The sequence below is a fragment of the Drosophila erecta genome, unplaced genomic scaffold (genome assembly GCF_003286155.1).
Source record: "Drosophila erecta strain 14021-0224.00,06,07 unplaced genomic scaffold, DereRS2 tig00000126-arrow-pilon, whole genome shotgun sequence".
Lineage (NCBI taxonomy): Eukaryota > Metazoa > Arthropoda > Insecta > Diptera > Drosophilidae > Drosophila > Drosophila erecta.
This window is the reverse complement of record NW_020825209.1, coordinates 7,271,313-7,290,402: the sequence shown is the minus strand read 5'-3', so window position 1 is coordinate 7,290,402 and position 19,090 is coordinate 7,271,313. Positions and strand designations below refer to the sequence as shown.

Genomic DNA, 19,090 nt, shown 5'->3' with positions numbered 1-19,090 from the left:
ATATTAAATTGTTGAAACCAATAAAGTATTAATAGCCAACCAGAAGACTGAATGAGCGCCAATAAAACTGATGCATATTCAGTGGAAACAGGGTGTTTGCTCACTACCCGTTTATCGATGGTTTGCGCCCACCGATAGTTTTTTGCCAATGGTTTGGGTTTGGTTTGGCCAAAATTAACAGAATCGAAGAATAATCCACGACCTAGTCGGTTCGGTCAGCAGAGGACCAAGTAGCCAAAATGCCCATTTACGAGAGCGTGATGCAAGAGAAGCCGCCCATTGTCCTGGACATTGGCACCGCCTACACCAAGTAAGCAAGCATAAATGATCCGGCGAAAATGGGATGAAGTCATCACTCTACCCTTTTCAGGCTGGGATTTGCGGCCGAGGCGTATCCGCGCAAGATCATGCCCACGGAGGTGGTGATGACCACGACGGGGATCCGGAAGCGTTTGTTTGACTACGACACTCAGGAGGAGCTGTACGACCAGCTAGTGGACTTCCTGCAGACGATCTTCTTCAAGTAGGTGGCTCGGTGACTTTAGCTTCTATTGCTATATAATTTGCTTTTAGGCATCTGCTGGTCAGCCCAAAGGAGCGCAAGTTCGTGCTGGTGGAGAACGTGTTTGGACCCACAGTTCTACGCGAGACCTTGGCCCGTGTGCTCTTTGTCCACTTTGATGTCTCCTCCGTGCTGTTCGTTCCCGTGCATCTCATCGCGTTGTCTACGCTGGCAGTGCCCACTGCCCTGGTGGTGGACGTCGGATACAGTGAGACCAGCGTTATGCCCGTTTTCAGCGGGGTGCAGATCATGGCCGCCTTCAAGGATCAGAGTTACGGAGGCAGCGCCATTCACGCGGAGATCAAGCGGCAGCTGGTAGAGAGGGACGTTAAGGAAAGTCTACTAACAGAGAGCGTGCTGGAGGACATCAAGGTGCGAACCTGCTTTGTGACCACAATGGAAAGGGCACAGGCCCGCGCCAACGGTGGCGAGGATCAACCGACTCCCGCGCCGGACGTGGAGTATATTGTCAGTGACAACGATGCGGTTATCCAGGTGCCCGGCCTCCTGAGGGAGACTGTCTACGAGATCATGTTCGAGGCCAGCAACGAGCGGGACAGCCTGCCGCACCTCATCCTGCGCTCCATTCTCGATTGCACAATGGACGTGCGACGCGCCTTGATCGAGAGTGTGTTCCTGGTGGGCGGTGGCTCTATGGTTCAGGGTCTGCTGGCCCGCCTCCGCCAGGAGCTGCAGCATTTGCTCGCCGAGGATCCGTTCTACGCCGAACGCTTTCATGGCGAGCTGCAGTTCAAGTTCTTTAATGCCGTCGGCAAACAGAACTTCACCGCCTGGCTGGGCGGCGCCTTGTGCGGCGCAACGGATCTCATCCAGACACGATCGCTGGTTAAGGAGACGTACCTGAAGAGCGAGCACGTCCCCGACTGGAGCAACCTATGCGATAATCGGCCGACAGGCTCGTAGACTCGAGGGAACTCCCTAAAGATCGAAAAATGCCTGATTCGGCGATTTACTAGTTACGCGTACTAACTTACTCTTGATTATTCTGTAATATGTAATATATAGGTTTAAACTTAAAAGTTAACTGCAAGTATAAAATATTTACGAAATATAGGCAAACGAGCTTTATACGAAATTTAGATTTTTGACAAACTATTCTTGATTTTAATGATGACTGTTTACCAGTGTCGTTCACCACTTAATATCGTTAAAACCCGTCTTCTCCAAGAGTCAAAAGAATCTCATTTGTACAGGGAAAATCAGGTTAATATTTATTAGTGGGGCCGCATCCTAAACAAATGCCTCGAAGGGGGTCATTACCTTTTTACATTTTATTCTTATTAACTAACTTGTTCATGCAGTTCGACAGGTAGTTGTGAATGGAATTTTAAAAGTTTACAATACGTTTTCACATATGTGTACATTTGAAATTTTTGTTAAGACATTCGCTGAATGCACATAGTTTCACTAGTCTATACATATAATGCATGTTAACTAAACGAAAAAAAAGTTGATCTGATTTATTCTATAATGGATGATTGCTGGTTTCTCTGCCACTGGCCGCATTTAGGAGCCCACGATGATGTTGTTGATGGGGATGTGTATCAGCTTGACGAAGAAGCCGATGAAGCCCATGATGCAGAAGCCCACGGCAGTGGCGATGGCGATCTTCTGGAACTCCTTGCGGTCGGGTTTGGTGCATCGCTTGACCAGGCGGATCGAGTCCTTGGCGAAGACGCGTCCAGGCTCGGCGAACTTAACAACTTTGTCCATGTCGTGTCTGATGTTTCGGATTCTGCAAGGAAAGCGCGGAAAGTGGTAATCAGTAATCCATCAGGTATACACCGCTTTCACGGCAACGTCAGCTGTGACGTGGCAAATGGTAGGCGACGTCACAGGTGAAATCTGGTGGCCCATTTCACCGAACTCTTGGGTTCGCCCAACTAGTTATCCAGCTATCAGATCTTCAGCAGGGGTCAAAAGCAGGAGATCACCATTGATATATGCCACTTATGGCTCAGATTCCCCAAATCGGCGATATTTTGTGGGGAAAGCGAGAAAATGCAAGTTCTAGAAGCAAGGAAGGGCGAACAGGTCAAAAAACGACCAGCGGAAGTTTGGAAGCGACTCTCCGCCCATTCACTTGCTATTTTAATTGACAAATCGTACGAACACAGCTGAAAAACAAGCACACACACCTCCGTTTTACTCCAAAAGTTGTACAGAAATGAGCTGCAATCGTCTAGTGCCGCGTCGACCCCGTTATTCGTGTACGATTGCCGATGACAGCTCCACGTCGGCCTGTCAAACGCCAGGGCTGCATTGCGGCCGAGCTGTCAGTGGCAGTGCTGCGACTTTAGCTATTTTGCAGCTTTAGAGCGACGGGACGCTCCAAGTATTACAGCTATTTTAAAGGTGCTTGTAGCTAAAATGTAACTGTTCACAATGCTTAAAATAACAATATTTACATAAATTAAGTGGCTACATTTAAAATAAAGTAGTTAAGAAACTAAAGACTTAACCGAGGTGACAGAATGCGTTAGTAAAAATATTCATATTCATATATGCCTATAATTACAAGTTTTAAAAAAGGGTATGATGAAATGTAATTCTTATGCTCATTGTATGTTTATAACATGGAAAAGCAAATTCCAATTAGAATTCGATGTTTGGAAAAAACAAGACAGGACTTGTATTTTTGGAATTTCGTGGTATATAATCGGTATTTCGCACAGCCAAACGGACCCACAATGGTATTTGCGTCCAGGCGAACTGTCATTTTGCATCGCTGGCGGCGCGGACACACTGGTCCTCGCACCGAAATCGCACCGAACTCGAACTCTCTCTAAACGCGCTCTGAGCGCATCCATAGCCGGAGCAGCAGTGGAGCGGAGCGGAGTGGTAACGGAACAAACGATGTCCTCGAACCCCCAGCAGTCCTCCGCCGCAGTGGCCGCGGCCGTGGCCAGCTGCAAGCTGAAGCAGCAGCAGCGCCGTCGTTTGGCGGCCTTCGACTTCGACCACACGATCGTGTCGCAGAACACGGACACCGTGGTGCGCGACCTGCTGCCCTCGGAGGTGACCAGCGCCCGAGCCAACGAGCTCATGGAGAATGACTGCTGGACGGAGTACATGGCCGAGGTGTTCCGCCTGCTGCACGAGCAACAGGTGTCGGAGGCGCGTATCAGGGACACCATCCGTGGCATTCCTGAAGTACCCGGATTCGTGCGTCTGATCAAGCACCTGGCCAAACGGCTGCACTACGACCTGATTATCATCAGCGACTCAAACAGCGTCTTCATCGACGAGTGGCTGCGGGCACACAACCTGGCCGATTGCTTTGTGGCCGTCTTCACCAATCCGGCGGAATTCGATGCCTCCGGGCGGCTGATGGTCCGCGCTCACCACCAGCAATCGGACTGCAAGCTGAGCGCCAGCAATCTGTGCAAGGGCCGCGTGCTGGAGCACTTTGTCATCGAGCAGGACCTGCGGCGCAGCATTCGCTACGATCACGTCTTTTACGTGGGCGACGGCAACAACGACATCTGCCCCGTGCTGCGACAGCGGGCTTGCGACTTTGCCTGCGCCCGCAAGGGGTTCGCCATGGAGAAGCACCTGCTCCGCAACCGCAGCAAGTTGAAGCTTCGCGCCCAGCTGTTGATCTGGAAAAGCGGCTTTGATCTGATGGACCAGATGTTGGCCTTGCCGCAGCTGAATACCCAGTTGCAGGGCGACGGCGATCAGCCGAATCAGAATCAGGATGCTGGTGCGGATACCGAAGTACCGGAGGTGGCACGTCGGGCGTCGGCAGTTGCCGGGCCGACCAAGTCGCCCAATTAAGGCGGTATATGCTCGCATTTGGTACCGCCACCGGCACGAGTAAGTAGAACTGGTAATCCTCGAGTGAGAAGATTGCCCAGCTGCAGGATTGCCATCGCCATGGAAACTGATTTTGAAACTGATTTTTCGGATCAATGGACCCGTGTGTTTCTTGTATTGGACTGTGCTGCGATGGCAATCATGCGGTTCTACGGTGCCAGGAGTACTCGTGAGGGTCCCAAATGCGCATCGCCAAGTCCGCATCTATCCCGATCCCACCATCCCCATCCAGTTGTTGCATCATGTGGTCTGGTCTGTTCTTTATGTGATCCGCTTGCCATTTCGTTGCACTGACCGTGCCAAGTGGGCTAGGTGGATCTTTATCTGTGTGCCGGGACTTTACCTGCGAAATAATTTGTCGAAATCCAAACAGTACAACTTCGGAGGTGTGCCAGGAGTCGAGGCGTCAATTTGGGCTGCGGCTATTAGTGTTTATTCCATGCGTGTATGTATGTATATTATAACCTGTTGTAATTGAAACTATCGCCAACTGTATATGAGTGTCCATATTATATGCATTTGAATGTGTGTTTTGCCGTTACTGCAACCGCTCCACTGCCTATTCCTGGGTGGGCTGGTGCACTTGGTGCACACAACGCGACCTAAAGCAGGATAGCAGCATGCCAGCTGCGTAGCCAGAAGCGGGATGGAGATAGCATATGCGCTTTCTGCGCACTTTCCACGAATTCACCTGTTTACACCTCGAATTACATATAAAGCACGCGCATTCATTGAAATGATTGAATATGATTACACAGAGCTTATAATCTAATTATTTATGTCTCACACTTCGGGGACACCCCCTAAGTATGAACTATACACAAATAAATGCGGTCAGTAGCCCAGAAGTCTCTGTAAATACTGGAAAGTGTGATTCAGCTAAAGAGCCAAAAGTTAAATACAATCATTTCGGGATTTCTGAATGTGTCCAGTATATATGTATGTAGCGACTTCAAGAAGAAACCCAACACGCGTAGCATATCGTATCGTCTGCTTGAGGTTCTTTATTGGCTATCAGTGACAATCTTAGTATTAACATTATTTTATATGTAGATATATGTAGTTATATTACAACTCTGCTTAAGTTAGACACAGGCAATCTCGTGCAAGCTTATGAAATATGTATATTCGGTCGGGCAGTTAACTAGCAGTGGGGATCACTCATCGATCAGCGCTTGCAAGGACGCTTGAATGCCTTAGCAATACTCGGAATTGTGCGGAAGTGGTTGGGGGTGGCACTTCCACTTTCTAGGAGCCTAGTGGCGACATGCCGATCTGCTGCGGATTGGCGCCGAGCTCCAGGTTCTTGAGCAGCATCTGCAGCCACTGCTTGGTGGACTTGTCGTCTTGCAGGCACAGCGCGAAGGTGCCGTCACGGAGCTGATCGGGCAAGCACTGTCCCAGGGCCTTGCGAGCGCTAAAAGAGTCAAGGTTAGACAGAAACTCAGGAGATAATTCAGTCATCCGCTAGTACTTACCGCGTATTATCCGAGAGACGCAGATAGCAGCGCACCACATGCTTCAGCAGCCGAGCGCACGGATCCTTCGACAGCTGTATGACCATTTTGCCCTGAAATCGATGGAGACCCTTAGTCAATGTGTAAGGCTTTGGGAAACGGACACTCACCAGGGTGATGGCCACGTGCGAGAAGCGTTCGTAGGTCTGGCAGATGTACGACAGACCGGACTCATCCAACAGTATCTTCTGGATGATGAAAGTGGCTACAGTCTTGCTCAGCTCCGATCCGCTGTCCATGATGCTAAGGCAAAGGGGCACGATCTCGGTGGTCAGCAAGAAGGTGATCACCTCTTGTTCGTCGGTCTGCCGAAAACAGTAATAAGAAAACAAGTGCATTAGCCACCAGGTAATCCCTGGCCGTGGGCTTCACCTACCTTTACCAGAGCTCCAATCACGCCTAGACTGGTCAGACGCAGGTACTCGAAAGGCCTGGTCTTGGATGTTGTCGACAGAAAGGGGTACAAGTACAGGGGTATCTGGGCCTGCAGAAAGGCCGTGCGCGTCTCCGGGTGTGAGGCTACGCACTGCAGCAGCGCCAGGGCGTTGCACACGCGGTTCGACTGGTGGGCCGTCAAAGTGGGCGGTGTTATCGAGGGGTATATGTTAACGATCTCCTGCAGCAGGGCGCATGCGGTCCCAAAGCTGTTCCACAGCATGGGGGCCAGGTCGGTCTCGCGCTTCTTGCTCAACTCTAGCAGAGCGGTCTCCCGGGTGTCCGGATGGGCCAGCTCATTGATCCACTGGTACACCTGGCCGGGCGAAAAGTTAAAAGCTGCAAACTAGCACTTGACATCGCCGATTCCGGCCTACCTTCTCCTGCTCGGTCTGCTGCTGCTGCTGGGGATTCATGAGCGGACTTGGTTGCGCACTCATCGCAAGGCTTGTGTTGTCGCGGAAGCTTGCAAAGATCTGGTTCTGAACTTTCGCCGTACGCTTGCAGTGAACTCAACTCGGGCGGAATCAACGAAACGAAAACGGGGTCTACGAAAAGGAAGAGGCGTAACTAGCGATTTGGCGTCGATTGCGGTTATTGATAATGTTGGCAGGCTATTCCTTCCTTATTAGTTCAAGTTTAAAATGAACGAAAACAAGTGGGCGACAAGCAGGATTATGTTGTGTACCGAACAGTGTGGCCAGAGCCGCGTCTGCAAAATTCCACTGGAAAATGGTGGAATGCGCACTATTCGTTTTCCCGCTATCATGTATATATATAAATTTGAATATCCAGATAAACTTGCGCCATAAAACAACAGAAATTCTGAATAAAATTTAACACAATTTGACAAATCCAACTGCTTACAAATGCTTTGTTGGTGCCATATGAAAACGTAGGGTAGGTTTTGACGAATATAGGCTTGATAACTCTGGAGAAAAATTACACCATAAAGCAGGGAGATTTGAAAGTGAGAGCGCTATTGGTGAATACATTTTTTTCAAAAGGATACACTGCCGATAACTAGCATCGATAAGATTAATAACCTTATTGTGTGGTTTCGATTGCGGTAATTTTTATTTAATATTTTTTAAGTTGAGACGCATTAGGGGCCGCCAAGTACACATACAGGTTTGTGTCCGTGCTGGTTCGCGACTCGGCTAACCCTCCCCCTAGAGCTTGTGGTATTTTTTAGTGCGTTTCCCGCCAGCCGGGTATCTAGTTGACACGCGAGACGGCCACACTGATTTTCATTTGTCGTGACGAGTACCTCGGAATCGAAAAGAAAAAAACATAAGCAGACAGGCGAAACAGAGCATTCCGTTCAATAATGAATGCATAAGAACGATCGACGCGCGCCGAGAACCAGTCTGCGTGTGAGTCGTGCGTGCGGCCAGCGTGTTGGATATTTTTTTGAGGTTTGCGCTAGCTACCAATGCACTCTCGTGTCGCCCAGCCTTCTGTACCATCGAATTTGAATCGTTAAAAGTGCGTGGAAAAGTGTACGAATCGAAACCAATACACGGAAAGTGGGACAACGGCGACCGAGAGCGCTCGTTGCGCTTGTCTCTGTTTCTGTGCCTCTGTCGGTGGCGCTGCCTCTGTGTGCGTGCGTGCGAGTGTGTGTCTGTGTGTGTCGTTCTGTTGCTGTTGTGTGTGTGCGTGCGTGTGCATTGCCACTGTGTGCGTGCGAGTAGTGCCTACTGCGGCCGAGTCGAGTGTTGCCTGTGCTTCAAAATCGCATTGAATCGTATGAAAAAATGTGTTTTACTACTCGCCCAAAAATGCCGAACGCCTAAAAAGTAACACCGCACCGCGCCGCCCAGCAGCAGTCAAAGTGCATAGAAATATGAGCATGCCAATGCCAGCAAAGGCAAGCACAACAGCAACCGCAAAAGCAAATCCAAAACTCGACTTGTGCACGCAAATCAAAAGCAGGCGCTCTTCCACTCCACCATCTTCTTTTGTCTGACTCTGAGCGACGACTTTGCCGCATGGTGAGTTTGCCGTTTGCTGTCGCTGGTGCTGCCTGCTTCTCATTCCTCTTCTTCTCTGCCCGTTCGTTATTGTTGTTGTTGGTATTGGTATTAGTGGTGGTGTTGGGTCAGGGCTTTGGCGGCGGCGTCGTTGTTGCTAATTTTGTTGCCAGTGCACTGGCTGTCGATATTGCGCTCTAAAATCGTGCCCACAATAATAATAATCGCAGTGCAGATAGATAGATGCTTGCATTTGGCCAGTGGAAGTGTAAGCATACATATACTCAGGCCAGGCCAACCAACCCGTACCTGTGTGTGTGTGCGTGTCGTGCTCTTGCCTATGTGTGTGTTTGCCCGTGCGTGTGTGTGAGAGAGTGTGGATTTTCTCCATGCAGCGGCATCGACTGCTGTGGTGGATTCGCCAGCCAGCATGGTGAATTGGTGTCAGTGTTGCCAGCATACACCAGTAACAGTCTATAATTCGTGGCGGCGCGGCTTTCTTAGTATTTGCCTATTCCGCTGCTTCGCTGCGCTCCTCTGCGCTCACCGCCATACCCATTCCGTTTCATCCTCATCTTCCTTCTGCCTTTTCTCGTTCTCCCCCAGTCGACAGCTGTGTGCGCATGTTTGCAGCGCTTATTATTTATTAAGTGTTGCTGTTGTTGTTTCCTCGCTGTTGTTCTTGTTGTGTTTATTCCGCTCGAAGTTTTTCGCGGCAATTTCGAGCGCTGTTTTCCAGCGCCGAAAAATAGGATTGTATTTTCGCTGGAATCCGGCTGCTGACTGCCGTAATCTACGCTTCCCTCGGTATTTACAAATACGGTGTAATAATTTGGAAATGTGCTAAAATTAGATCCTAACTCTGTCCGGCTTTCATTCAATTTTCTTCTTTCATTGGGCTCCAATGAGTGAGTATGTACATTTGTATATGAGTATGAATGTGTGTTTAAGCTATTGTGTTTGTGTGTGTGTGTCTGTAGGTCGTTCCCCTTTTCAAATTGTCTTCTTAGTGTAAACAAAATCCGGCCCTTGGGGCGGCAATTGTACGCATTAGACGCTATATGGCGGATTTCACTAGGATTCGATGTCATAAGTCATCTGCGTGCATCCAGTTTTGTAGTCTCACCTTTTTCAGAGATGATCTGCCAAAAAAATAATCACTTCAATTGTCGATATATATTTGATTTCACATGCAAGGTGACGGAAGGAGATTTGTATTGAATTTGTTTGGTCTTAATTTGTATTTTGCTTAGAAGTAGGTGTCGAAAGCCCATAATCCCGAATCATATCGACTGAGCATTCTTCTGCTATCATCTACCTTTATCTAAAGGACCGTCCACTTCTTTTTGCAGGCTGGCGGCCACTGGACAATCGAATATAGCAATGAATGATTTACGTCAGCAGCAGATGGTAGCAGCGACATCGTCATCAGGATCGGAATCGGGAACAGCGGTAGAATCGGCAGCCGCCACATCAACAGCAGGATCAGCCCAGTCGAACTGTAGCGCTAATAGCAACGCCAAGTCAGTGGCAGCGAGCAGTTCGAGTGAGGAGGAGCAGCGTGTTAGCTCCACGTCGTCGCCAGCACAGCGGGATCAGCAGCTGAATGTGGATCGAGAGCGGGAACAGGAGCCAGAGCCACAGCAGCAGCGGGAGGAGGCACTGCAGCACCAGCACAATCAGCCCGGCCATATAACCAGCACCACAGCGTCGCCTCCGCCGACGCTGCCACCGCCGACGACGCCGTGCGACGATGCCCCAAGCACAACTGGAGCATCTGCATCGGCCAGCTCAGCATCCGGAGAAGCACCATCAGCAGCGGGAGCAGCAGGTGGAGCGATGGCTGCTACGGCGCTCGAGGTAGAGAGCGAGGAGCGGGATGGACACAAGATCATTCTGAAGCTCTCCAAGCACACCAACCCCAACTCAAACGCAAATGAATCTCAGCCAGGCGGTGATGAAAGGCGCGTGGAGCCCCTGCGCATCCAGCTGCCCTGCGGCGGAGCGGAAGGAGGCTTGGTGGCGAAGCCACAAGATGCCTTCGACGCGGACGCCTCTTCCTGCTCCTCGTCGTGCGCCGAGGACGAGGTGGCTACCACCCTCGGCCAACAACTACGGAACACACCGCACATTGTGCCAAAGCTGACTATCCGCGCCGCAAACGAGAGGCGCGTGGGCAGCGTGGTGCCTAAGCTGACGATAAAGTTGCCTGAGAACCCAGCTGCTTCCGGCTCCAACTCTGGATCGTGCTCATCAGCTGTGAGTGGCGCCCAGTCAGCTATGCCCGCCAAGAATGATGCCCACCTGTCCAGCCTCTCGCCCGCATCCGCCTCGTCTTCATCTGCCTCGTCATCCTCCTCATCGTCATCGTCGTCCTCTCTGGCGGAGATGCAGACGGTGCCCAAGCTGATGATCAAGACAACGCTAGCCGGGAGTAGCTGCATCAGCAGCAGTGAGGAACTTCCGCATCAACAGCAGCAGCAGATACCAAAGTTAACAATCAAGACAGGTGGCGGCGGTCAGGAGCATGTGCACACGGTCATAATGACGCACGACCTAAATAACGCTCAGAGCATCCCCAAACTCACCATCAAAACGAAATCCATAGAGGTGCTCGAAGACGAACCGACAGCCAAGCTGGAGCAGCAGTTGCAGCCGCTGCCCAAGCTGACTATCAAGAACTTATGCTCACCGAAGCACAAGGTTCGTGCGGTGCTCGAGGAGAAGCCACCAACGGCGGCCTCCAAGCTGGCTATTCCAAAACCAACGCCCAATCCCACGCCGGCTACCATGACGAATGGCGGCGAGTCAAACAGCAGTAGTCAGGAGTTCTGCGGCTTCTCTGACCCGGACGCAGATATAGCAGCTGCAGCTTCTGATGAAGTTCGCCGTAATTCGGACGACATGGTGATCGACGATTCGCTCTCCAAAGAGCACGATCCCAAGATTTTTCACAATCTACCGCCCATGCCCGCTAGCAACGGCATAGTCAGCGGTGGGAGCAAGGCCAGTAAGGCCAGCAAGCCTGCCCAGTCCCAGCACAACGTTGTGGACATGGTGGACCTGACCTCGTCACCGTCGCCGGGCTCTTCGCCAACGCATGTGCCTAACAACTTCACTGGACGCATATCGCCGAAGGGGTTGCTTCTCGATTGCCTGCGGATTCAAACTGCGAACGGCTGTTATGTGAGCGAGGAAGCTGACTGTCGCGTTAGGGCTGCTGCATCGCCCAATTCGAACATATTGCTCAGCCAGCTAACGGCGCCGGCTAAAAGCTTCACCACGACCACGCCTAAAAGCAAATCTAGCAAGTATCCCCAGCTTACAGAGCGCCTGATGGCCAATGGTAGCGTTAGCGGTGGAGGGTCTGTAATTGCTGCAGAAGCCGAAGCAGCCGTAGGTCCGTTGCCACCCACGAATTCCGCCCAATCTATAATCGAGTCCATTGAAATCTTGGACACGCCTGATGGCAGCCCGAGGGTAAACTACATGGACGAGGATCCTCCCTCGATGCTTAACAAACATCTCCAAACAATTCATAAGCTCGCTATGGATCTCGGAGAGGAACAGCGTATGGAGACCCAGGACAACAACAACGAGAGCCACTTGAAGCGCACCAGCAGCGAGGGAAACGAATCTCCCAACAGTAGAGTACGTTGTAACTTATTAATTTATAGCTTTGTACGTTAACAGTAAAAATTCTCTTCGCAGATCCCTCCCAGTAAACAGAGACGTCTGGACAACGACGAGAATGATCAGCAGACGCAGAATTGTCACGATCCCGCTAGAAAGTGTAGTGAATCGCTGCAGGCGTTGCCGCCGTCACATCGCTCCCGCAAGCAGAAGCACGAGCGGATCCTAAATACGGATCTGGAGGGCGCCCTCTTTCCACCCACCCAACAGCAGGCAATTTCATCGCCGGATCAAAATGGAGCCTTGTCCTCGGAGGTCGAAGTCGAAGAGGTTAAGGCTCAAGATCCGCTGGAACCGGCGACCCCTCAGCTCCCGCCGGTTGCAACGCCGGCAGGAACGGGCAAGAAGCGGGGGCGGCCGAAGCGTATCCAAAACCAGAGCACAGCCGAGGGAGTTACTCCCAAACCCGGGACTCCACAGGATGAGACCAATAGCGCTGTAAAGTCCCGGCGCGTACAACTGCTGCGCAAGAGACTGGCCATCGACATGGTGAGCGTGGGTCAGGAGCAGCCGGACATGGCAGTGAAGGATTCGTCTGTGGGCGAGCCAAGTGCAAGGGTTGACGACGAGCTTGCCGGCGCTCTGGAATCTCCAAAAAGCCGCGATCATCGACCGCTGAGAGCCACGCGACGCACCACGACCCACACGCCCAGCACAAATACGAATCTGCAGCCCACGCCCAAGTCTACAAGGAAGCGCCAGAGCAAGGCCAGCGCCCAACAACCACAGTTGCCGCCGCCGATGGCTCAGTTCGGTAGTTCGGAGACTGAGTCCAATAACAATAACAGCAGCATATCCTTTGCCCTGACCGCGCAGATCGACCTCACCATGTGCTCGTCCAGTTCGTCGACCTCCTCCGGCGCTGCCGCCAACCAGCAGGTGATCGGTGGGAGTGGCAGCAGCTCGATGCTACCTCCGACGACCATTCTGTCTTCTTCGGACCCGCTGCCTGATGTCATCTTTCAGCCAAATGACTTCTCTTCTATCATGGCAACCCAGCAGCTGCGCTCACCGCGCCCCTCAAGCATCAGCGGTGGCAGTGCTGGCGGTAGCCAACCGGACTCTCACGATGAGGACAACTACAACAGTGCACTGGACAACTCCGGAGGTAAGGACATTTTGGTAAATCTTTTACACCTTCAAGTCAGCACAAGCAATTCTTTCAGACGAAACTACGTTGCCCATGCTTTCGATAGTGACTCCCACGCGGGGACGTGGTCGTGGCCGGGGATCCAGGGGAGGCCGCGGCAGAGGCTCTTCTTCGGTGGATCGAGCTGCCAGTGCCGGAGGCACAGCCTCCACAACGCCCGTCACGCAGCCTAGGGCGCCGCGGATGAGCCGAGGAGCTAGCGCCGTTGCAAAGGCCATCGCCATGAGTCGACCACGATGCGTGGGCGGTCTCAAGCACCAGCCCGATCCCGAGAGACTTAAAGGCTTGTTTAGTCCGGTAAGTGGCCGTCGTTTATGCTTAGGCACGAAATGTCATTTACTTATATGAGAGGGTAAACATATATATATTAAGTGAGCTCAAGATACTGAGAAAACTCAATTGTTTATACCTTTGCATATCTTATGAAGCTTATTAATGAGGCCATTTGAGTACTTGGTTTAAGGAATTTTCTTCCAAGTTTTATTAAAACTATCTCTGAAAAAAGGTGCGCTCTGAAAAAGGAGCTTAGGACGGAACGTATTTCATACACTTTAGTACATAATATATATAGATATAAATATTTGCAACATATTTAGTTATGCTAATGTGTTGAATTAGGACCTAACTGGTTCCACCTGTTTCGAAAACTGCACTTATTCTCCCATAAACGAGTATCGAGAGCGACTTGTCGAGAAGTAGCGAGAATGTTTAGAAGAAATGCGCTAGACCCTGTCACAGAATAATAGAATCGTTGATCCTTGAATTAAAGTCAGATGATTAATATTTTGAAAATAAACTTCTTGCATGTTTATTTGAACTAACGAGACCAGTTCGTTATGGCTCTCGTTCTCGTTAGTTCTTGCAGTCACGGATGTGGGGAATCGTGCAGATGGTGAGTGCAGTTGGGGCTTCTCCAGGGCTTACAATTCGCATTAAATTATCTTCTTGTTTATGTTTCGTTACGTAAATCTTGCTCACCTATACTTAACACACACACACACGCACACACACACTAGGGGCTAACGTGTCGTAATTAAAAACAAAGGCGCGCGCCATGTCGCGAATTCATTGCCAACTGTCCAGTATAAGTGCAAAGCCAGCAACAACAACAAAATCAAGCGAACCGCTGCTGCACCAGCGAATGCTGGACGGGAGGGGTACCGGGAAAGGGGGGAGCTGCGAAGGAAGCAGCTGCGAACTAAGCAGCGCAGCCGCTGTGATTGTTGTTGGCTTCACCTGCGATTTTAATCAGCTGAAGTTTTTGTTTGGCTCTCGCCAATTGCACGTGTGTGTGTATGTGTGTGCGTGAATGAGCTGGCGGTAGTCCACCTTCACCACACCTGCTGCTGCAGTCGCTCTCACTCTCGATTGCTCTCTTACCCTCTCTCTCTCTCTGTCCGCGAAGCTTTACATGTGGACTTCGCTGAGAGCTGGCAACTCCACTGGCCGTTTTCGCTGCGGCACGTTTAAACATGTGCAAAGAGCAATGGCTTCCAAAAATTGCAGGGATAAATAATTATGCACACAAATGTGCATTTGTATGTATGTATGTATGTAGAGCAATTACCGAGTATTTACAAATGGTTAGTTCATATTCCGTTGGTTTTTCCTACTTCTGCAATGTTATGGAGAAGTAAATGTTAGTTGCCATAGTATGTTGCATTTAAGTTAAGTAATACTTGTGTAAGGATTTTTAACTAGTCCTACCTTTTTATAAGAATGAACTATACTATATTCTAGGCTAAGAATTGAGATATGTATATCTCAATGTCACTTGAAAACGCCATTTCTAATTACCTATCGCCCTAAATCTTTAGTCGCCGCAAGTGTTTGAGGAGGACACGCGTATGAGCGCGGATCTCAGCAACAGCAATCAGTCGATGGCCAGCCTGATGGAACCCCCGTTAACGCCGCAGAAGTGAGTCTACCACGTGGTCATCTCCGCTGGATTGTATTTAACAAATTATTTTCTCGTCTGCAGGCAACCCGACTTCCTGAACAACGAGGAGTCACAGTCGTCCATGGTGAGCAATATGAGCATGATGGACTCCAACCAGGGTCAGTCCGTCGACGCGATTCTGGGTTCTGCTCTAAAACGTCCAAAGAAGAAGAAGATGGAAATTTGCGTGGCCGAAGAGTAAGTGCATTCTACCGAACACAACATAGCAGGTCTAAGTTTTCATTGAATTGCAGCACCGACTACAATGCCTCCAGCATCGCCGAGTATGACTGGCCACCGCCCAAAGGTTGCTGTCCCTCGAAGAATCGAGACACCTTTATGATCCAAGAGCAAGTGGCGCTCTATCTGGGCATCACCAGCTTCAAGCGCAAGTACCCGGATCTGCCACGCCGCGCGGTAGACATGGAGGAGCGCAATTGGCTGCAGGAGAAGGGGCTGGTCAGCGAGAAGTTGTGCGACCTGGGCATCACTGCGGTTTGGGCCTCCGACATATTGGACATCATGTACGCGGACTTCTACGACAAGTACGAAGAGTACAAGGAGTATATTCGCCAGAAGCATTTGCGCGAGATCGAGGCTAAGCAGAAAGCCCTAGGACTGACAGTCGGCACCGGACGAGGTCTGCAAGCGCGCGACCGTGCCATGCTTTCGGCCAGCAAGTGGAACGTTTACTTCAACAAGACGTAAGTTACATTCTAGCAGTGCTTTGGTAAATGAATCACTCTGTAATATCTAACCATCTTGTTACGCTTTCGTATTCAGCCGTAAGGATGAGCGTTTGTCCTGCCTGGACCTGCAGACATTCACGATGAATCAGCCGCAGCAAAAGACCGCACCCAACTGTACCCGCCTAGAGCGCTCCATTGCTGATTTGGTACGGGCAGTGGCAGAAGCGGCGAATATACCGGCACCGCCTGCTCTCCTGCCGCCCCGCGTGTACGACGAGGCCTTCCGCCACTCAGATTACGCTTATCCACTCACGGTAGTGCCGGATCAGTTCTCGTTGGCCTACCGCCAGTTTCAGCCCGCCGAGCTCCGGTAAGACGCAGTCTTAGTCTCTATTGTTTCCACCGTTCCTAACAATTCCTTTTTACAGAGCCTATCCTCTGGACACAGCGCTGGACAAACCGTCGACCGATCTAATGGCTCAGCTGTTACAGCGCAAATCCGAAGCTGTGGACAGCGAAGAAATCAAAACGTCCGCCTCAGCCACCAAGGTTCTGGAACAAGAGCAGTTTGCCATCAAATCCGAAACAGTAGCGGCGCCCGTTCGACGCAGCAGGAGGTCGGCCCGCCAGCAGACAGACAAGATTCGCACGGCAAGCAGCTCCAGCACGTCCTCCGCTCAATCGGTCTCATCCGCGTCCAGCGGCAATGGAAGCAGCAGTGATACGGTAAGTTGAGCGGCTAATTCGGGGCTTGGTAAGAAGAGAATTGATCTATTCATTTGGTTTGATAAAATATATAAAATAGAGTTATAATTAACTTGTTTTGAGGCACTGGTGCAGAATCCTTAAAAACTAAAATAAGCATTTAAGTAAGCAATGGGCTACAGTTGAAATAATGGCTTTCAATCCTTATGCATTTCAGGATAGCGGCGATGAAAGCGACTCTAGCAGCAGCTCGAGCTGTAGCAGTTCGACAGGTGCTTCAAGTGGAGCAGGCAGCGACGACGAGGATGGAAATGAGTTTTCATCGTCGACCAGGCTGTCCAGCTGCGGTGTCTGTCTGCGCAGTCAGCACCGTAATGCTAGGGACATGCCGGAGGCTTTCATCCGTTGTTACACATGCCGAAAGCGCGGTAAGTAGTCCTCCATCCTTTGCTCATTTTTCATACTAATATATGTGCTTTTTTACAGTCCATCCCAGCTGCATAGATATGCCGCAGCGCATGGTGGGTCGCGTGAGGAACTACAACTGGCAGTGCGCCGGGTGCAAGTGCTGCATCAAATGCCGTAGCAGTCAACGTCCGGGAAAGATGCTGTATTGCGAGCAGTGCGACCGAGGCTATCACATCTACTGCTTGGGCCTCAGGACGGTCCCAGATGGTAAGTGCTTCGTGGCTGAACTAAAAACATTTGCAGAGCTAGTTGCTCCGTTGTGTTTACAGTTGGTATGATTTATATAGGATAATACTTATATTATCTTATAGTATCTTAATATTGTTTGAGTGCAATGATTTAAAATAGGCAGACTACAAAACAACGTAACTTTTAAAATTACAGGACGTTGGAGCTGTGAGCGCTGTTGTGTGTGCATTCGATGCGGAGCCACCAAACCGGAAGGTTTGGCCCACGTGGCCGCCCTGTCTCAGACGTCCGGAGGACCGTCGCCCAACGGAGACCGCTCAAAGGTGGCGCGCAACAAGCGTTTGAAATGGGTGCACGAGTATAGCATCGATCATGTGGCGAAGTTACGGGAGCACGCCGCCATGTTCTGCGTACCATGTGCGCGAACGAAGCCCGCCAAGCGGCATTCGGTCGGGACGGCTACAGTCCCTTCTGTTTTGGAGGCCACGTCCGCGAGAACGGATGACAGCCCGATGCCAAGTCCCGGCCTGACAACCAACGGAGGACCCTCCCTCTCGCCAACAGCCGCACTGAGTCCAAAGGCAGCTGCGTCCGTGGCATCGCTGCCGCCCGTTCTGGAAGCGACGGCGGTGACCACAAACGGCAGACGGCAGACGGGGGGTAATGCGGTTAATATCACGACAATGCAGTGCAGCAGCAGCTTCAGCGGAAACGGGGTCTCAGAGGATGCGGCGACTGTCACTGGTACGGGGACAGCCACGGCGGCAGCAGGAGCACCCGCTGCCACTCCAATAGGCATAGCTCCGCCGCCTGTTGTTGCCTGAGTGGGGGTCATACGTTATTGTGCCAAGCGCACTCTAACGGACTTATAGTAAGCGCCGGACGCGCCGCCCTCTACCAAGCCTCTAAAGTGGTCGTGACCACAGCCCGCAAACCACAGCCGCCATCCCAAAAACACAGATGCATAGTATTAATGAATGCGACAAGGGGAGTGGATTTAGAATGGAGAGAATATTTAAGGTTTTTTTTTTACTATGATTATTCTTTATTGTCAGTACATTGTATTGATTGTTTTATACATATATATATATATATGAATATTCCTATTATAGTTATGTTACTTAACTTTGCTAATGTTAACAACGAAACCACATAAACACACACATGACACGCACCCCGACCACCAAGTAGACCACGTTATGCTTAAGTCTTTTTTAACGCCTAAGTTGAATAGCCTAGCCCTAAGTCACAACTTCATTTGTTTTGTAGTGAATTCATTTGACGCATTTTAGTTCAATTGCGCAATCGCCCAATTGTCCACGCGTTTTTAACGAAAGAAGAAAGTGCTGTTCTGGCAGTGCAGCATTGTTTGTATTCTCGTGTCCTTGGAGGTTTGGTCCACGTGCTGGGCCATGTCCATGTCTATAGGGCTAGATGTTTCGTGTTACTGTTTACTTTTGAATCGAAATAGTGTCTATTTCTCAGCCTCCAAATCTAAGCCACCGTGCACCTTTGCATCTGTATCTTCTATATAAATAATTTTGATTTTAACTGTCTTATGCGCCGAATTTTTTGAAAATGTATATTATGTGTGTATTTATAAGAACCACAGCCCTGTAGCCCATGTAAGTAGTTAAGCACAGCCTAAGTAGTGTCTTCATGTGCGGTAGTTGCTTGTTTTTTTTTCGTTTAGTTTTGGTAGATTCGTAGGCGGAGGACGGACTTGGCTCGATCGAGGATCGGAGAGCCGGGTTCCATTCTGTAATCTTATGGCTAAGAATGTATTATAAATGTAATTTATGCTAACACATAACCCAACAATCGGACCCACACACAAATATATATATTTGTATTTATATTTATATATATATAAATATAAATATACTATCTGTAACTATAAGATCAAAGCACAAGAACAGATACAGAT

At 50.2% G+C, this 19,090-nt stretch overlaps 5 protein-coding genes across 6 annotated transcripts; 3 read left to right on the top strand and 2 right to left on the bottom strand.

The window, feature by feature from the left end:
- The first annotated feature begins 101 nt into the window (after positions 1 to 101).
- Positions 102 to 1,662, top strand: LOC6550419 (actin-related protein 10). The gene is made up of 3 exons (XM_026982169.1): positions 102 to 310; positions 371 to 523; positions 574 to 1,662. The coding sequence occupies exons 1-3, from the start codon at positions 240 to 242 to the stop codon at positions 1,484 to 1,486; spliced, it is 1,137 nt and encodes a 378-aa protein (XP_026837970.1). The 5' UTR covers positions 102 to 239; the 3' UTR covers positions 1,487 to 1,662.
- Positions 1,663 to 1,767: 105 nt separating this feature from the next.
- LOC6550418 (protein transport protein Sec61 gamma-2 subunit) lies at positions 1,768 to 2,856 on the bottom strand. The gene is made up of 2 exons (XM_001977767.3): positions 2,722 to 2,856; positions 1,768 to 2,318 (listed from the first exon to the last, which is right to left on the bottom strand). Exon 2 carries the CDS (start codon positions 2,294 to 2,296, stop codon positions 2,090 to 2,092), a length of 207 nt encoding a protein of 68 aa, XP_001977803.1. The 5' UTR covers positions 2,297 to 2,318; positions 2,722 to 2,856; the 3' UTR covers positions 1,768 to 2,089.
- Positions 2,857 to 3,138: 282 nt separating this feature from the next.
- On the top strand, positions 3,139 to 4,949 carry LOC6550417 (pyridoxal phosphate phosphatase PHOSPHO2). The gene has a single exon (XM_001977766.3). The coding sequence runs from the start codon at positions 3,149 to 3,151 to the stop codon at positions 4,361 to 4,363; it is 1,215 nt and encodes a 404-aa protein (XP_001977802.2). The 5' UTR covers positions 3,139 to 3,148; the 3' UTR covers positions 4,364 to 4,949.
- A 437-nt stretch (positions 4,950 to 5,386) lies between these two features.
- Positions 5,387 to 7,098, bottom strand: LOC6550416 (CCR4-NOT transcription complex subunit 9). The gene is made up of 5 exons (XM_001977765.3): positions 6,732 to 7,098; positions 6,296 to 6,670; positions 6,030 to 6,224; positions 5,881 to 5,972; positions 5,387 to 5,819 (listed from the first exon to the last, which is right to left on the bottom strand). The coding sequence occupies exons 1-5, from the start codon at positions 6,792 to 6,794 to the stop codon at positions 5,651 to 5,653; spliced, it is 894 nt and encodes a 297-aa protein (XP_001977801.1). The 5' UTR covers positions 6,795 to 7,098; the 3' UTR covers positions 5,387 to 5,650.
- A 408-nt stretch (positions 7,099 to 7,506) lies between these two features.
- On the top strand, positions 7,507 to 18,343 carry LOC6550415 (supporter of activation of yellow protein). 2 transcript variants are annotated; one of them, XM_015155267.2, is made up of 12 exons: positions 7,507 to 8,351; positions 9,683 to 11,981; positions 12,042 to 13,131; positions 13,190 to 13,470; positions 14,991 to 15,091; positions 15,155 to 15,310; positions 15,367 to 15,816; positions 15,896 to 16,171; positions 16,230 to 16,527; positions 16,724 to 16,934; positions 16,993 to 17,181; positions 17,359 to 18,343. In XM_015155267.2, exons 2-12 carry the CDS (start codon positions 9,714 to 9,716, stop codon positions 17,985 to 17,987), a joined length of 5,949 nt encoding a protein of 1,982 aa, XP_015010753.1. In that variant the 5' UTR covers positions 7,507 to 8,351; positions 9,683 to 9,713; the 3' UTR covers positions 17,988 to 18,343. The 2 variants fall into 2 exon arrangements, with proteins under 2 accessions (XP_015010753.1, XP_026837812.1); XM_026982011.1 differs by lacking the exon at positions 7,507 to 8,351 and adding an exon at positions 8,792 to 9,137.
- The last annotated feature ends 747 nt before the right edge of the window (positions 18,344 to 19,090 follow it).

Excerpts from the sequence above, each read along its gene's own strand:
- LOC6550418 (XM_001977767.3), bottom strand. The coding sequence starts at position 2,296 with ATGGACAAAGTTGTTAAGTTCGCCGAGCCTGGACGCGTCTTCGCCAAG.
- LOC6550417 (XM_001977766.3), top strand. The coding sequence starts at position 3,149 with ATGTTTATAACATGGAAAAGCAAATTCCAATTAGAATTCGATGTTTGG.
- LOC6550419 (XM_026982169.1), top strand. The coding sequence starts at position 240 with ATGCCCATTTACGAGAGCGTGATGCAAGAGAAGCCGCCCATTGTCCTG. Across the intron at positions 311-370 it reads ATTGGCACCGCCTACACCAA|GCTGGGATTTGCGGCCGAGG; the intron begins GTAAGCAAGCAT and ends TACCCTTTTCAG. Across the intron at positions 524-573 it reads CTGCAGACGATCTTCTTCAA|GCATCTGCTGGTCAGCCCAA; the intron begins GTAGGTGGCTCG and ends ATTTGCTTTTAG.
- LOC6550416 (XM_001977765.3), bottom strand. The coding sequence starts at position 6,794 with ATGAGTGCGCAACCAAGTCCGCTCATGAATCCCCAGCAGCAGCAGCAG. Across the intron at positions 6,671-6,731 it reads AGCAGACCGAGCAGGAGAAG|GTGTACCAGTGGATCAATGA; the intron begins GTAGGCCGGAAT and ends TCGCCCGGCCAG. Across the intron at positions 5,973-6,029 it reads CGCACGTGGCCATCACCCTG|GGCAAAATGGTCATACAGCT; the intron begins GTGAGTGTCCGT and ends CATCGATTTCAG.
- LOC6550415 (XM_015155267.2), top strand. The coding sequence starts at position 9,714 with ATGAATGATTTACGTCAGCAGCAGATGGTAGCAGCGACATCGTCATCA. Across the intron at positions 15,817-15,895 it reads AACGTTTACTTCAACAAGAC|CCGTAAGGATGAGCGTTTGT; the intron begins GTAAGTTACATT and ends TTTCGTATTCAG. Across the intron at positions 17,182-17,358 it reads CCTCAGGACGGTCCCAGATG|GACGTTGGAGCTGTGAGCGC; the intron begins GTAAGTGCTTCG and ends TTAAAATTACAG.